Source organism: Haliotis cracherodii, unplaced genomic scaffold (assembly GCF_022045235.1).
Source record: "Haliotis cracherodii isolate W230 unplaced genomic scaffold, xgHalCrac1.p SCAF_8, whole genome shotgun sequence".
Taxonomy (NCBI): Eukaryota; Metazoa; Mollusca; class Gastropoda; order Lepetellida; family Haliotidae; genus Haliotis; species Haliotis cracherodii.
This window is the reverse complement of record NW_027266341.1, coordinates 45,104,122-45,123,528: the sequence shown is the minus strand read 5'-3', so window position 1 is coordinate 45,123,528 and position 19,407 is coordinate 45,104,122. Positions and strand designations below refer to the sequence as shown.

General features: G+C 42.1%; 1 protein-coding gene across 8 annotated transcripts in view; it reads left to right on the top strand.

Moving 5' to 3' along the window:
- LOC139450095 (beta-1,3-galactosyltransferase 1-like) overlaps positions 1–18,597 on the top strand; it is a 58,951-nt gene extending 40,354 nt beyond the window's left edge. For 4 of the 8 annotated variants that reach the window (XM_071231733.1, XM_071231738.1, XM_071231740.1 and 1 more), the window contains exon 2: positions 16,741–18,597. In XM_071231733.1, the coding sequence (XP_071087834.1) occupies positions 16,741–17,943 (1,203 nt within the window). In that variant the 3' untranslated portion in view covers positions 17,944–18,597. Of the gene's footprint in view, positions 1–246; positions 4,069–16,740 lie in introns of those variants that run through there. The other 4 variants (XM_071231735.1, XM_071231734.1, XM_071231736.1 and 1 more) reach the window with 1 other exon arrangement.
- Positions 18,598–19,407: the final 810 nt, after the last annotated feature.

Genomic DNA, 19,407 nt, shown 5'->3' with positions numbered 1-19,407 from the left:
CCGGACGTCGTGGACTTGGGGAATGGGTAACATGGCAGTTCCACAACGTCTTCAGTGGACGATGACATCTTCACACTATTCCTCAGATGGACATTCTTCCCCTATTGTGTGAGAAGGAAACTCTTTAAAACATGGTTGATATGGATACGCTTTGCTATATATAACGCTGCAAGCATTGTTTAAACAGGATGAAGTAGGACAATAACTATGTGGATTTGGCTGATATGGGCTTCTTTCTTCCTGCAGGACAAAGATGGCCGTCCACTTCCTTTTCGTCAGATTCGTTCACGCTGACCTTCGGCCGACAGCATTGGAGAGGTGACACCATGAGTGTTGCTTGTGCCCAATCTACCACCGACTAGTCCGATGAGTGAAGTAATTCCGTGAACAGCGAGAATGGGAAGGATACGATTTTCCACATATCTTCGGATAAAACAGGTTCTTGTGACGTGCGTGACGGCTATTTGTGTCGTTACTGTGTTGATGGCGACAGGCTTTACATCCCACACGACTTTCACCAAGCGCAGATATCACATGACTGAATTGTCGGATTACGTCAGTAAACAGTTTCCATTTGGAGGAAACGAACTGACGGCCTTAAATACTAGTGAATACACCTCCCAGCCTGTGGCAACCTCAACTAAATCTCCTGTTATGAAGGATACATTTCGGGACTTTTTCGATTTGAGACCAGTAGTTCATCCCTTTCGAACCTCACAAAAACACCCCTTTCTGCCAGATATCGTGCTGTCAAATGATATTTGTAATGGCTCCAAAGTGGATATACTCATATATTTCAATAGTGCTTGTGATAATTTTCAAAGAAGGAGAATTCTCAGAGAAACTTGGGCCAACAGGAATGTCTTTAAGGATATAACTGTCCGAGCGATATTTATATTGGGCCTTCCTTCCAAAAGAGATACGCAGCTACGTTTAAATAACGAGAATACCGTTTACGGAGACCTAGTTCAGGGTGACTTCACCGATTCATTCCGTAACCTCACATATAAGGCACTGACTGCCATAAAATGGATCAACGATAATTGTGCGCAGGCGCGTTACGTCATTAAATCGGATGATGATATGTTCGTGAATATGTTTATGGTTGTTGAGGATTTTCTTCCTATGATATGCAAGAAACAGCGAACAGTAGTTTGTCACTACAAGAAACACGGGACCAGTGTCATTATCAGGAATCCGAAAGACAAGTGGTATGTTCCGCCAGACGTTCTGCCGGATAAAACAACTTTTCCAGATTTCTGTTCCGGTTACGTTGTGATAATGACAACTGACAGTATCCCATTACTATATGAATCGTCTTTTCAAGCTCCTTTAATATCTATTGACGATGTTTATATGTTCGGGGTTCTCCCCCTGTTCTCCAGGAAGCTGAACTATGTGGATGGCTCCAAGTACTTCACACTCAACAATAAGGTAGCACTAGAACAGTACAAGAGCACCAAACCAATAACCTATATAGTGGCTAATGCATGGCAAGATGGCTCCCAGGAGACCTACTGGGCATCGACCATCAATCGACTCTCATTGTGGGCTAAGCGACATGCCAGTATTGTCGTACTTCGAAATAGCATGGGACCAAAATAGTGTGAATCCATCCAAGTCTATGTTGCCATGATCATAGCAATGGTCGTGTGCGGGGTGTTCTGCGGATATACGTCTGCCACGAAGTGTACATGCGCTCTCTCAACAATAAGTTTATCGAAAAAAATCATCTGAGAATACTTGAGGTAGAATTATTCTCACACTTTCACACAGAGCTATCATGTTCCTGTTCCGGAAATAACGCGAGAAGGAAACCTGTATGTGCATGCATCTTGGCAATAATTAGACCCATTCAACCAGTGGGATAACAGGAATATCAATGTTTCTGTATAGCGTCAGATTGTCTGACGTCATTGGCTATATTCCTTGGTGGAAACACCATCTCAGAACTGCGTCACATGTCATGTGATCTCAGTTGTCAGACACCAGCGTCATGGTGGTGTCTGCAAGCAAAGGTGCACATTTCAAGATATGAACTTACATTTTTACTGCGAGAACTAAACCGTGATCATTGTACGAGAGACAACACATATGTATCATATCGCCACCTTGATACATTCGTATCATGTCAGTCAGTCAGTCAGTCAGTCAGTCAGTCAGTCAAAATTACCTCTGCCCTACACGTGTCATATACCTAAACCCTTGTTTATTAATAGTCGCAGTCCTGTTGAAAACTTACTGGCAATACTCCATAACGTTGATATTTGACCATGCCAAGTCTTGTTCTCGTAATACTAAGAGCCGTGCATTTAAGAAATAAACGATTCGTGGTCGTTGTTTATCGTACATTAAAACACTGAGTAAGAATAAACCATGAGGGTTGTAGACCCGAGAGTTTCATTCTCCCTGCAGTGTTTTATTGTACGATAAACAACGACCACGAATCGTTTATTGCTTATATGAGATATTAATATTATGTACAGCCTCTTTAAGGATGTTACTAAAATGTACAAGCATCCATATTGAACATATTTACCCGTATTTAAATAATGACGACTTCCTAAATAGAATCCGTACTCCGTGATGTCGGACAAGTTCATTTTATGAACAGGGGGTTAAATTTGGACTTTCCCGCATACATGTATTCTCACATTACCTGTACCGTTTCTCCCAATACCGATTGTCATATCTCGCCCACATTTGGATGCGATCGTTCAGCTATTACGTTTATCTACGTTGCCAAACTACATCACCCTAACAACTCACGAGACACTTCCCTCTAAAAAATAACGTCTTCCAATTTACGACGTCATCTAGTTTTGAGCGCATGTTCGAATCTCCGGAAATGACGTCATTATAGAACAATGTTTTTTCGTGAAATAAACCACGCTTCGTTTTATCGCTTAGCTATCTTATTTTGGAGGATATTGCAAAGCTACCAATTCCCATACATACAGTGATGTCCAAAGGCAGGATGATTCTGTATCGAATGCCTTCACAAGCGTAGTTCAATTGCTCATTAAAGAATAGTGTTAAATATGTATAACCTCATTTCCGAAATGATTAACTTTTTTAAGAACCGCTACATATTTGATTTGTATTTGTCAAGAGTTCGGTCGTCCAGTTGCTGTTTTGAGTACACTATGCAAAGAAGACGTGAGACTCATTGACTCGTTCATGTTTCTGGTTCATAATTCGTAACCTGTGAGTTATTCGACGCCAGTCAATGGCAGATAGTAACAGCAAAGCAGTTCTTTGAAGTTTTGACCAATACCTTTGCAAAGGGCCAATAAACTATGTGAACCACACATCGCCACTTCTTCAATACTGACATTGTTATGATGAATCCACGTATTCCAAATAGTTTACTGGTGTGGCACACGCATATTGTAAACAATGTATCCTATTGACATACATTCCTGCCAGATACAGAGAGTATCGCGAGTTGGCAACTTTTCCTTGCAGCATCTTGAACACAACAGCGTACGTACTTTATACCAAATTAACATTAACGAAGGTTTACGATTTGAATTCGCAATACGCTTCCCATTTCATCAGGTCATATGAGGTGAGGTGAAATGGAGGTTCATATCGCGGTCAAGATTATTGTTCTAAAATAAGCACGTGCATGCACGTGTGTGTGAGTGTGGCAGCTTGTACTAGTCCGGTGCTACACCTTCACTCGACAAGGCTAGATCTGCAGCGGTCGCGGGAGCCAGGTTGCTGTTGCACAAGGATAAGGTAAATCGCTGCCACAAACATCTTTGTGAGGTAGTAGGAAACTTTTCACTGATGTTTCCAGCACATTAAAAACGAGCTCTCGTCCTTCTTTGGTGACAGTGTCGAACATCCCAAATAAAGTCTCATGATGTTAGCACAATCGTTCTCATGACCTTTCAATAGATAATCACTTCTTAAACGTACTTTGAATCTCCCCTCACTACAAAGAGCGCGAGTTGGTCAAAATGTAGTTCACATAATCCCAAATAATAGGTTCGTAAAAACATACACATCCAAAATATATTATTTTTGTAGAATATATTACTTTTGGCGAATATACATTTTGGAACAAGCAGAAATGTTAATGTTTGTATATAATTTATGATAATATTCAATAAAAAAATATTTTATATGAGACGACTCAGTGTATTGTTTCCTAAATTGTGAATATGTATGTCTCCATGTGTACCTACACCAATCAGTGACACACTCTGACACGTGTACCTACTCCAACCAGTGATACACTCTGACACATGTACCTACTCCAACCAGTGATACACTCTGACACATGTACCTACTCCAATCAGTGATACATCCCTATACATGTACCTACACCAATAAGTGATACACTCTGACACGTGTCCCTACTCCAATCAGTGATATACTCCGACACATGTACCTACACCAATAAGTGATACACTCTGACACGTGTACCTACTCCAATCAGTGATACACTCTGACACATGTACCTACTCCAATCAGTGACACACTCCGACACATGTACCTACACCAATAAGTGCTACATCCCTAAACACGTACCTACACAAATCAGTGATACATTCCTACACGTGTACCTACACCAATCAGTGATACATCCCTACACATGTACCTACTCCAATCAGTGACACACTCTGACAAATGTACCTACTCCAATCAGTGACACACTCTGACACGTGTACCTACACCAATCATTGATACATCCCTATACATGTACCTACTCCAATCAGTGATACATCCCTAAACATGTACCTACTCCAACCGGTGATACACTCTGACACATGTACCTACTCCAATCAGTGATACATCCCTATACATGAACCTACACCAATAAGTGATACACTCTGACACGTGTACCAACTCCAATCAGTGATACATCCCTACACATGTACCTACACCAATCAGTGATACATCCCTACACACGTACCTACACCAATGAGTGATACATCCCTATACATGTACCTACTCCAATCAGTGATACATCCCTAAACATGTACCTACACCAATCAGTGACACACTCTGACACGTGTACCTACTCCAACCAGTGATACACTCTGACACATGTACCTACTCCAATCAGTGATACATCCCTATACATGTACCTACACCAATAAGTGATACACTCTGACACGTGTACCTACTCCAATCAGTGATACATCCCTACACATGTACCTACACCAATCAGTGATACACTCTGACACGTGTACCTACTCCAATCAGTGATACATTCCTACACATGTACCTACACCAATCAGTGATACATCCCTACACATGTACCTACTCCAATCAGTGACCTACTCTGACACGTGTACCTACTCCAATTAGTGATAAATCCCTACACATGTACCTATTCCAATCAGTTATACATCCCTACAGTGTACCTACTCCAATCATTGATACATCCCTACACGTGTACCTACTCCAACCAGTGATACACACTGGCACGTGTACCTACTCCAATCAATGATACATCCTTACAGACGTACCTACTCCAATCAGTGATACACTGTGACATGTGTTCCTACTCCAATCAGTGATACATCCCTACACATGTACCTACACCAATCAGTGATACGTTCCTACACGCGTAACTACTCCAATCAGTGATACATCCCTTCACATGTACCTACTCCAATCAGTGATACAACCCTACACATGTACCTACACCAATCAGTGATACATCCCTACACACGTACCTACACCAATCAGTGATACATCCCTATACATGTACCTACTCCAATCAGTGATACATCCCTAAACATGTACCTACACCAATCAGTGACACACTCTGACACGTGTACCTACTCCAACCAGTGATACACTCTGACACATGTACCTACTCCAATCAGTGATACATCCCTATACATGTACCTACACCAATAAGTGATACACTCTGACACGTGTACCTACTCCAATCAGTGATACATGCCTACACATGTACCTACACCAATCAGTGATACACTCTGACACGTGTACCTACTCCAATCAGTGATACATCCCTACACATGTACCTACACCAATCAGTGATACATCCCTACACATGTACCTACACCAATCAGTGACCTACTCTGACACGTGTACCTACTCCAATTAGTGATAAATCCCTACACATGTACCTATTCCAATCAGTTATACATCCCTACAGTGTACCTACTCCAATCATTGATACATCCCTACACGTGTACCTACTCCAACCAGTGATACACACTGGCACGTGTACCTACTCCAATCAATGATACATCCTTACAGACGTACCTACTCCAATCAGTGATACACTGTGACATGTGTACCTACTCCAATCAGTGATACATCCCTACACATGTACCTACACCAATCAGTGATACGTTCCTACACGCGTAACTACTCCAATCAGTGATACATCCCTTCACATGTACCTACTCCAATCAGTGATACAACCCTACACATGTACTTACTCCAATCAGGGATACATCCCTACACGTGTACTTACTCCAATCAGTGATACACTCTGACACGTGTACCTACTCCAATCAGTGATACACTCTGACACGTGTACCTACTCCTATCAGTGATACATCCGTACACATGTACCTACTCCAATAAGTGCTACACTCTGACACATGTACCTACTCGAATTAGTGATACATCCCTACACATGTACCTACACCAATCAGTGATACATCCCTACACATGTACCTACTCCAATCACTTTTACACTTTGACACATGTACCTACTCCAATCAGTGATACATCCCTACACATGTACTCCACCAATCAGTGATACATCCCTATACATGTACCTACTCCAATCAGTGATACACTCTGACACATGTACCTTCTCCAATCAGTGATACATCCCTACACATGTACCTACACCAATCAGTGATATACTCCGATACATGTACCTACACTAATCAGTGATACATTCTGACACATGTACCTACTCCAATCAGTGATATACTCCGACACATGTACTTACTCCTATCAGTGATACACTCTGACACATGTACCTACTCCAATCAGTGATACATTCTGACACATGTACCTACTCCAATCAGTGATATACTCCGACACATGTACTTACTCCAATCAGTGATACACTCTGACACATGTACCTACTCCAATCAGTGATACACTCTGACACATGTACCTACTCCAATCAGTGATACATCCCTATACATGTACTCCACCAATCAGTGATACTTCCCTACACGTGTACCTACTCCAATCAGTTATATACTCCGACACATGTACCTACTCCAATCAGTGATACACTCTGACACATATACCTACTCCTATCAGTGATACATCCCTACACACGTACCTACTCCAATCAGTGATACACTCTGGCACATGTACCTACTCCAATCAGTGATATACTCCGACACATGTACCTACTCCAATCAGTGATATACTCCGACACATGTACCTACTCCAATCAGTGATACACTCTGACACATGTACCTACTCCAATCAGTGATATACTCCGACACATGTACCTACTCCAATCAGTGATACATCCCTAAACATGTACCTACTCCAATTAGTGCTACACTCTGACACATGTACCTACTCGAATCAGTGATACATCCCTACACATGTACCTACTCCAATCACTTTTACACTTTGACATATGTACCTACTCCAATCAGTGATACATCCCTACACATGTACTCCACCAATCAGTGATACTTCCTTACACGTGTACCTACACCAATCGGTTATATACTCCGACACATGTACCTACTCCAATCAGTGATACACTCTGACACATGTACCTACTCCAATCAGTGATACACTCTGACACATGTACCTACTCCAATCAGTGATACATCCCTAAACATGTACCTACTCCAATCAGTGATACACTCTGACACATGTACCTACTCCAATCAGTGATATACTCCGACACATGTACCTACTCCAATCAGTGATATACTCCGACACATGTACCTACTCCAATCAGTGATACACTCTGACACATGTACCTACTCCAATCAGTGCTACACTCTGACACATGTACCTACTCCAATCAGTGATACATCCCTAAACATGTACCTACTCCAATCAGTGATACACTCTGACACATGTACCTACTCCAATCAGTGATACATCCCTACACATGTACTCCACCAATCAGTGATACTTCCCTACACGTGTACCTACACCAATCAGTTATATACTCCGAGACATGTACCTACTCCAATCAGTGATATACTCTGACACATGTACCTACTCCAATCAGTGATACACTCCGACACATGTACCTACTCCAATCAGTGATACATCCCTAAACATGTACCTACTCCAATCAGTGATGCACTCTGACACATGTACCTACTCCAATCAGTTATACATCCCTACACATGTACTTACTCCAATCAGTGATACACTCTAACACATGTACCTACTCCTATCAGTGATGCACTCTGACACATGTACCTACTCCTATCAGTGATACACTCTAACACATGTACCTACTCCAATCAGTGATGCATGCCTACACATGCGCCTTGTCCAATCAGTGATAGATACGTGTACCTAATCCTATCTGTGATATATAGGCGTGAAATGCTCCAAACAGTTTTATAGTATGATAAACAATCTAGTATTGTATGTCGAATTCCAATATCAAAGACCTTCCTTCGTTGAATTATGTCGTTGTGTTGCTCACATCATGAAACTACTTGCATATTCAATGTGAGCCTCCGATATGTGCAATATATATAATGTAGATTGATACACGCGTTGATACACAGCCATGCAGCCAAATATCGTGCATGTTGTTATGACGAATGCTCTTCTAAACTGTGTTCCACATGGGAACAAAGGAATGTTACATTTTCTTATAGATCATGAATGACGAATTACCTCGAAATTTATGAGAGTGGAAAACTGTAGGCTCACACAATACTACACTTATAACCCTTTATTTAAAATAAAGCCGCTCATGGCTGTTTTGTTTAAAGCCGCATTGGTTATGGAAGGCCTGATTAGATCTGACGACTTCTACCACTGAAAACCGTGTTGGTGCACCTGGCGTCCAAGCGATTGTTCGGGCTGATTTCCATCACAATGTAGGCTAACAACTCGCCAAACATGAAGGTTTTATGGTACAGTTTTGAAAAAATGTGAAAGTCTCGCAATCCCATTTCAATACATTAAAAGGCGAATATCATGCTTTGCATCTCTGTTCCTGATTCGTTTCGTCGCGTGTTACCTTTCATCAAAGGAACATACAGAGCGTCGGCTTGCATGGTGGAAGCCAATTACACTTGAGTATGTCTCCTTGAAACAGTCCGACCTGTTGGCTAAAATATACACATATACAATCAAACAAGGCATTTCGGATGTCAAGCTCACTTAAGTTCAACAGTTGGGTTACAATTTAGATTCCAGCCCTGAGAAGTAGCTTACGAGCTTCAATTTGGCACGACCTCTGTCAGTACAAAGTGATCGATCTGTCCATGTGTGTGTCTGTGAAGATATGTCTTGACTGTTAAATAGTATGACTGAGATGGATGATGATAGTATGACTGAGGTGGATGATAATATGGAGTATGACTGAGGTTAATGGTGAAAGTATGACTGAAGTGGATGATGATATGGAGTATGACTGAGTTTAATGATGATAGTATGACTCAGGTGGATGATGATAGTATGGCTGGGGTGGATGATGATAGTATGACTGAGGTGGATGATGATATGGAGGATGACTGGGGTGGATGATAATATGGATTATGACTGAGTTTGATGATGATAGTATGACTGAGGTGGATGATGATAGTATGACTGAGATGGATGATGATAGTATGACTGAGATGGATGGTGATAGTATGACTGGGGTGGATGATGATATGGAGTATGACGGAGGTGGATGGTGATAGTTTGACTGAGGTTAATGGTGAAAGTATGACTGAAGTGGATGGTGATATGGAGTATGACTGAGGTGGATTATGATAGTATGACTGAGGTGGATGATGATATGGAGCATGGCAGAGGTGGATGGTGATAGTATGACTGAGGTGGATGATGATAAGGAGCATGACAGAGGTGGATGGTGATAAGGAGCATGACAGAGGTGGATGGTGATAGTATGACTGAGGTGGATGATGATATGGAGCATGACTGAGGTGGATGATGATAGTATGACAGAGGTGGATGATGATATGGAGCATGACAGAGGTGGATGGTGATAGTATGACTGAGGTGGATGATGATAAGGAGCATGACAGAGGTGGATGGTGATAGTATGACTGACGTGGATGATGATATCGAGTATGACAGAGGTGGATGGTGATAGTATGACTGAGGTGGATGATGATATGGAGTATGACAGAGGTGAATGGTGATAGTATGACTGAGGTGGATGATGATAAGGAGTATGACAGAGGTGGATGATGATATGGAGTATGACAGAGGTGGATGGTGATAGTATGACTGAGGTGGATGATGATATGGAGTATGACAGAGGTGGATGATGATAAGGAGCATGACAGAGGTGGATGGTGATAAGGAGCATGACAGAGGTGGATGGTGATAGTATGACTGAGGTGGATGATGATATGGAGTATGACTGAGGTGGATGATGATATGGAGTATGACTGAGGTGGATGATGAAATGGAGTATGACTGAGGTGGATGATGATATGGAGTATGACTGAGGTGGATGATGATATGGAGTATGACTGAGGTGGATGATGATATGGAGTATGACTGAGGTGGATGATGATATGGAGTATGACTGAGGTGGATGATGATATGGAGTATGACTGAGGTGGATGATGATATGGAGTATGACTGAGGTGGATGATGAAATGGAGTATGACTGAGGTGGATGATGATATGGAGTATGACTGAGGTGGATGATGATAGTATGACTGAGGTGGATGATGATATTGAGTATGACAGAGGTGGATGGTGATAGTATGACTGAGGTGGATGATGATATGGAGTATGACTGAGGTGGATGGTGATAGTATGACTGAGGTGGATGATGATATGGAGCATGACAGAGGTGGATGATGATAGTATGACTGAGGTGGATGATGATTAGGAGCATGACAGAGGTGGATGGTGATAGTATGACTGAGGTGGATGATGATATGGAGTATGACAGAGGTGGATGGTGATAGTATGACTGAGGTGGATGATGATATGGAGTATGACAGAGGTGGATGGTGATAGTATGACTGTGGTGGATGATGATATGGAGTATGAAAGAGGTGGATGGTGATAGTATGACTGAGGTGGATGATGATATGGAGTATGACAGAGGTGGATGGTGATAGTATGACTGAGGTGGATGATGATATGAAGTATGACAGAGGTGGATGGTGATAGTATGACTGAGGTGGATGATGATATGGAGTATGACTGAGGTGGATGGTGATAGTATGACTGAGGTGGATGATGATATGGAGCATGACTGGGGTGGATGATGATAGTATGACTGAGGTGGATGATGATAAGGAGCATGACAGAGGTGGATGGTGATAGTATGACTGAGGTGGATGATGATATGGAGTATGACAGAGGTGGATGGTGATAGTATGACTGAGGTGGATGATGATATGGAGTATGACAGAGGTGGATGGTGATAGTATGACTGTGGTGGATGATGATATGGAGTATGACAGAGGTGGATGGTGATAGTATGACTGAGGTGGATGATGATAGGAGTATGACTGAGGTGGATGATGATAAGGAGCATGACAGAGGTGGATGGTGATAAGGAGCATGACAGAGGTGGATGATGATAGCATGACAGAGGTGGATGATGATATGGAGCATGACAGAGGTGGATGGTGATAGTATGACTGAGGTGGATGATGATATGGAGTATGACAGAGGTGGATGGTGATAGTATGACTGAGGTGGATGATGATATGGAGCATGACAGAGGTGGATGATGATATGGAGCATGACAGAGGTGGATGATGATAGTATGACTGAGATGGATGATGAAATGGAGTATGACTGAGGTGGATGATGATGTGGAGTATGACTGAGGTGGATGATGATAAGGAGCATGACAGAGGTGGATGGTGATAAGGAGCATGACAGAGGTGGATGATGATAGTATGACTGAGGTGGATGATGATATGGAGTATGACTGTCGACAAAAGAGTAATGGATCCATTTAAAATGTAATTAATGACGTTTCTTGAAGCATGGCATTGGTATTGTGAGTACTCATTTATAAATACAGCACATATCGACTTGTCTGCTAACTATTAAATCGAGATCATATCGGCTTTCTCGAACTGTCCGATAAACTTTCCTTTTTTTAGTTGTTGTTTAACGCCGCACTCAGCAATATTCCAGCTATATGACGGCGGTCTGTAAATAATCGGGTCTGGACCAGACAATCCAGTGATTGATCTCATAAGCATCGATCTGTACAACTGGGATGCGATGACATGCATCAACCAAGTCAACGAGCCTGACCACACGATCCCGTTCGTCGCCTCTTACGGCAAGCATAGTCACCTTTTACGGCAAGCATGGATTGCTGAAGACCTATTCTAACCCGGATCTTCACGGGTTGTCCGCCAACTATTATATCTAGAACATACCGGCTCTCTCGAAATGTCCTTTCACTATTATAACGAGAACATACTAGCTCTCTTGAAATGTCCGCTAACTATCATATCTAGAACATACCAGCTCTCTCGAAATGTCCGCTTACTACTAAAGCGAGATCACGTATCTCGAATGGTCTGCAACCCGCTAAAAAGCAGTATTTTAGGTGTTTTCATGTATTTCTGTATATGGATAGTTTATAGCTTGCACTTACGTATTTGTCTGAATTACTTCTTATTATTACACTTGAGTTACTTGACATAAAGTATCGCTGACAAACATCCCTGTCAACCTGGTCAGGACAAAGCATTGTTTATATTCCAACAACTTTATCGCGAGTCCTATCCGTCAGTCTAAACACCCTTATTGTCATTAGATATTTGCTGGAGACGTTATAAGCAGGTTTATCCCTCGTGTCAACAATCTTATCTCCACAGGCATAGAGCAGGAGAGCTAGTGGGCCTGCGTGTTTGTATGTCAGTATGTAGGCCCCATGACCTACCGTCACTACATACAGACTGTGGCCTGGACAGGTCAGATATGGGGGCGGCTGTGGTTATTTGTCCGTCTCCCCGCCCTACTTGATTAAGGCACTAAATAAATCCAAGTGACGTCCTTATTATCCCTGTAAGATTTAGGTTCATCCTCTGGCAAATTTAAATGATGATATAACGGTATTGTTGACATACCACTTCTGTTACGACTTGTTACAGTGTTTCAGCGGAGGTGTTCCTTGCCTTGAAAGTAGAAGAAAATGTTTATGTCAGTGCATTATGTTGTTCAAAAGATATTCCCTATTCATTACGATAAAGTGGGTGTATATAGGTGCATGTTTACCAAGGAAAGTATGCTCAAGGCCACACACCATCGACTACCTGAACATGCGTTAATGGGAAGAATGCAGATACATGATCTCAATAGCTTAGTTATAGTGAGTAATTAGGAGATAGACACTCTGTTCTCAATTTAGGGCTATATGTAGGTTATATGTAGATAGAACCTAACTAACTTATATTTGAACCGAACACGCAGTACGTTTATCTCAATTCAACCATGACAAACTCGTTGGGGTAAGCGGAAATATTGAGTGAAGCGGCATAAGTTAGGCCCATTATTTGTAATGGGTTTTCGATTTCAATGCAGGAAACATCAATAAAAGCCTTTAAACATTTTTTTTCAATTGCGCTTTATTGAACATCATTTCTTTATTCGCATATATGGCAGGTATAGAAAGTGTGTAAGCAACGCTAGTTCGTAAGCCAGCATGAAGTGGGCACCTCTGAAGAAGTCGTGAGCCCAACACTGCACGTCACGATTATGCTGTCACACTGTTGATTATGACACAGACATTACCATCGGAAACAATCGGCCTTCTGTTGTCACCAACACTTGAAATGCACCATACATGTACTTTGAATATTAAAGTAACCGCAATTCTGTACGTTATAACCTTTAATTGTCCATTATTTTATAATGCCTACCGACAGTAGGTGATTGAGTTGGGGTTATTGAAGGCCGCTTTGAACAGTATTCCAGTTATATCATGGCGTGTCAGCTTGACGTGGGAGGAATGTGTTCCAGGTCTCAGACGTTCACAGTTTGGTGAAACCAAGGAGCGGGGTATTGTGCTGGCAAACCTAGAAACATGATCGATCCCACGATCCTCAGTTTCCTGCGTGCTCAAGGGGCGCATTAGACGACTGGGCCACACGCCCGCTTCTAGGACTGAGAAATAAGTGATTTATTTTAGTACGTTCCTATTATATTAGCGTCATGCGGTTATTGAATTCGCTGTTTTAATCAAAAGTGTTTTGTGTAATTTGAAACCTATGATTGACACATCAGAATCGAGTATTTCCCTAATTCATTGTAGAATTATGCGATTATCAGCTGTTCTGCTTGTTGACAACAAGCACAACACCGAGTGTAGTTTAGTATCCACACATGAATGTTTCTAAAATATTATTTGGTATAAAAGACGACAAGACCTTATTATCCCGAAGGCAATTGCATTAGATGGCGGAATAATCTTATATAGATAAAAAACATAGGATAAGACATAGGCTAAGCCAACACGGCTAAACACACTAAAATCACATAAGTAAACACCAGCGCACATATCTAACCAGGCTTACAACAGAGAATACTTAGCGAACTAATACATACATCATGCGAAGGTGCGGACATATATATACTGAACAACAAAAGTTCCTGTGACATTGAATAAGATTTAATGCAAAGTTATGTTTTTTACCAAATCAGAAACAGTTTCGGTTTGCAACAGATAAAAGACTCTGCCAAAAGACATGCCAAAATGTCAATTTACAAATCAATAGCGTGTGTGTCCACATCTGGTTGCGATGCAAGCAACACATCTTCGTCTCATGGAATGGACCAGGCATCGCCCAAAGTCCTGTGGGATATCTGTCCATATCTGCTGGTGCATGTTTCGAAGTTCCTGGAGTGTTAGTGGAACTAGTGGTTAACGTCGAAGGCGCCGATCCATCTCATCCCACATGTGCTCGATCGGTGAGAGATCAGGGGAGCGAGCCGGTCAGGGGATAACATTCACGTTGTTTTGTTGAATACAATCCTGAACAAGTCGAGCAATATGAGACTGGGCGTTGTCATGTTGAAAGGTAATGCCTGGGCCATGACAACGCAAAAACGGTAGAACAACTGGGTCGATGATGTCGTCGCTGTAGCGCTGTCCATTGAGATTTCCCTCTACCACTATCAAACGGGCCCTCTGTCTTGCTGTAGTCCCACCCCATACCATAACGCTGCCGCCCCCGAACCGATCTTCTTCCATGACACAATGATTTACGTAACGTTCACCTCGACGTTGGTACACTCTAATCCGTCCATCGCTGTGACTGAGGTGAAAACGAGACTCGTCAGTATATACAACTTGTCCCCACTGCATGGCCGTCCTGGGTAGACGCTGTCTGCACCACTGTAGACATGCTTGGCGGTGGTTTCCTGTCAAAATGGGACGTGTGGCGGGTCTTCTGGCGACAATCACTGCACATCTGAGGCGACGACGTACGGTTTGTGAAGATATTCGTCGAAGGCCAGGGATGCTTCTTGCTGTCACTGTAGCCGGCTGGAATCGATTTCGTAGGTGTGTTGTTCGAATCCAGTTGTCTTGTCGATTATTGGTTACGCGTGGCCTGCCACTCCGAGGATGGTCTCTGACTGCATTCGTCTGTTGCCAAAGTTGCCATAAACACGAAATGGTGTTTCTGTGGACGTTAAGTTGTCTTGCAACATCACGTTGACTCGATCATGCTTCAAGCATACCAATGGCTCGCAGACGCTCATTTTCGGACAGGCGTGGCATTTTGTAATGTTGAATAATTGCGTAATTTTGTTGTTTTTCTGAGCGGTTGTTGTCAGCACGATGCTAAACAATGAATATGGAATACCGTTAACGCACATGTTTTTATACCCATTCTTGGGTAGCGAAATGCATGGCGCTTGCATAAAAGTCAACTTTTGCATCGAATGCATGCTTTTCTGTAGCAGTTGCGTTTTTGTGACTTGATTCCATACATGTACTACAATATTGAAAATCAAACTTTACTTGTTTGAAAAATACACTCAAATATTGGTGTCACAGGAACTTTTGTTGTTGAGTATATGTTACACTCAATGTGTAAAATGGCTGAAATTTTCACTAAGGCAATTCACAAAACGCCAAAATCATTCAGTCATATTGCTATTATTTTCCATTTCTATATTTTCCATTACTTTATTTTGACTAAAATTATTACTAAAATATTTTGGCATTTTGTAAAGTGAAAATTTTCTGTCATTTTACAAATTGAGTGATTTTACACATTGACTGTGACATAAATAATGCCCACACAAGGTGATAATCAGGAATTAAATAGTACATTATGTTAATATTACATATTAACAATACTCAGGGATGTAATAAAGGGTCTATATTGTATACTTTGGTGATGTTAGCTGGTTTGCTTGTAATTAAAAGGAACACTGAATGGAAATCAATCCAAGAGTTATGATTCTACCATTTCTGACATGGGCAGTACAGTTTAAAGCTCATACTCAGGAAATAACACGTGATAATTGTCATAAGACTTGATTGATAATACTCAGAATACTCAGAATGTGAAAGCCCCAAATCACCATTATTTCGTTTCATTCCAGAACTCGGACTCATTCCTTGCAATAATGGAGGTGGTGCGGAATACCCCCCCGATTAGGACGATCTACCTCCTCTCCCTCCTGCTGTGTGTCGCCATCGTGGCCGCCTACTACGTGGGCTGCCGTCACAGGAGGGAGGTCTTCCTTGACTTGTACATAGATGGCGTCAGTGTTGACGCGGTGTTGAAGAACGCCGGTGTGGGAGAAGATGGCTCACTGGAAATAGTTGTAGCCGTCCCTCACCCTTCCGACACGATCACACGTCTCAAACGAAAGGGCGTGGCCGTAAAGAAACTAGTAAAACAGATACCCGAAGTGACCAAAACATCCTACCCTCTGACTATGGATACCCCGTACGTCATAAACAACCCGAACATATGCACCAATATCTCCAACCTCAAGTTTCTTGTTATAGTTCACAGTGCTACCCAAAACTTCCAGAGGAGGCGACTGATCAGAGAAACTTGGGCGAATAAGAACCTTTTCAAAGACCTGAGCGTAAGGATACTGTTTCTATTTGGTATAACCCAAAACGAGAAGGTTCAGTCATTGATAGAAAACGAGAGCCTGGTCTACGAGGACATTGTGCAAGGTAACTTCTTGGACACCTATCATAATCTGACGCATAAAGGGGTTCTGTCATTCCGCTGGATATCGGAGCACTGTCTGCACGCTCAGATGGTTCTCAAGGTCGACGATGACATGTTCATCAATCCATTTCTACTCTTAGAGAAATACTATCCGATCCTCAAGTCCAAACAAAGACATATATTATGTCACCTCCGCACGAAGGGGTCGAGCCCAATAGTGCGAGGAACGGGGAAATGGAAGGTAGAGGACGATCAGTTTAAAGGCTATTCTCACTACCCAGTCAACTACTGTAACGGTTATGTTGTGTTAATATCAACAGAAATAATTCGTGCGATGTACCGCGCGTCCTACATGACGCCGTTCTTCTGGGTTGATGACGTATACCTATACGGACTACTGCCGCTGAAAGCAGGCGGTGTTACGCACGATCAGATACGCCACAATATGACGTTGAACGTCAACACCGGCATACAGTGCTATACGAAAACGAAGAAGTGTCAGTATTTGGCTGTGAACGCCTGGAAAGACGGGGCCATTGAGACACTGTGGTATGCGGCGCTACAACAGATTACACCACAGATGCGAAAGGAAATTAATATCAATGTGAATGTTTGATAGTGGAGAGAGAGAGAGAGAGAGAGAGAGAGAGAGAGAGAGAGAGAGAGAGAGAGAGAGAGAGAGAGAGAGAGAGAGAGAGAGAGAGAGAGTTTCTTTCTTAGTATTATTATCAAGAAAATGTGCCTATGTTGTATGTACATACCTAATTGTTGTTAATGTCTGCTGTGTTTTTTCACGTTAGCATTGACGAATGTTTCTGTATTCCGTAATAAAGGCAGTTTCTATATTCTGTAGCATCTCACTGCACCATGGTAAGTCGGGCAGCATTTGAATGATCAAAACATTGTCCTGTTGCGTTTGAATGATCAAAACATTTTCTTGCTGCGTTTGAATGATCAAATCGTATTAAAATACCCTTGATCATGTTCTCAGTTATCAAATTGTTCTGTTCTAAAGTAAAAGAAATATAGAAGTTCAAATTCTTCCGAACAATTGTCTTCATGTAGTGTTTATGCTTTTCAGTCTACATTCGTTGAAATACGACTGCTGAACTCCCTTTCAGCTCGGGATGACTCGTCCATGCGTCACAAGATGCATCCTAGTCTGACAGGCGTGTCACTGGGACTTGTAACTGAACACAGAGTTCATATCAATCCCCTCACATCCCGCTATCATAACACCATCTCCGGCAGTGACACCGTGTTTGTAAAGAATAGCACGATACTTGAAGGCTTCATGGAGCCGATTCAAGTTATCCTTTATTGCATATCACGTATATGTTAGAACCGCCCTGGATCCAGCTAACGGTATACGTATTATCTGGAGTTGATGGTACATCTGTTGGCATTCCTATAAACAAATCGTGAATGACATTCCGTTTTACTTCTCCTGTTTTATTTAACTGGATTTGTCCTGTCATAAATCTTTGTAAATGACATGCAGTGATCTGTGACCAGAGGAGTGACAGCTAACATCCATTTTGTCACATCCACCCAGTAACCATCAAGTATTCGGTCCAGTACCGACGGTGAGGTGGACATAAAGACAACTACAGTTCACCAAATGCAACGCAGTCAGACATAGCCGCTCTCGTGTCGCCACAACACACAGGAGCTTGATGACCATAACCTCACGAAGCTGCTGTATAATCTCCCATTAAGCGCCATACGCCCAGAGCGAGGTTTCACCTTTTATTTCATTATTAACAAGGCTTGCATTGCGATGGAAGAATGTCAACAGTTGACAAATAGTTGTACCATAGTGTTACCCATGCGGGTTAAGTCCTAGTTAAGTCCTAGTGGGCCGGATGACACCAGTGTTACATCGCACTGCTCTGTGTGGTCGGGCCAGACAAATCAAGAGTAGCTTGCATGGACAAAGATCAGTTGTTTTTCCCAGGGTCATGTATACAATATACAAAATGCGAACATAAACAATATACTGATTAACTTCGTGTTAGTAATCTGAAGCGAATGGTTCAAACAGTCTGTATAGAAATATGTTGAATGCCAAGTCATATAG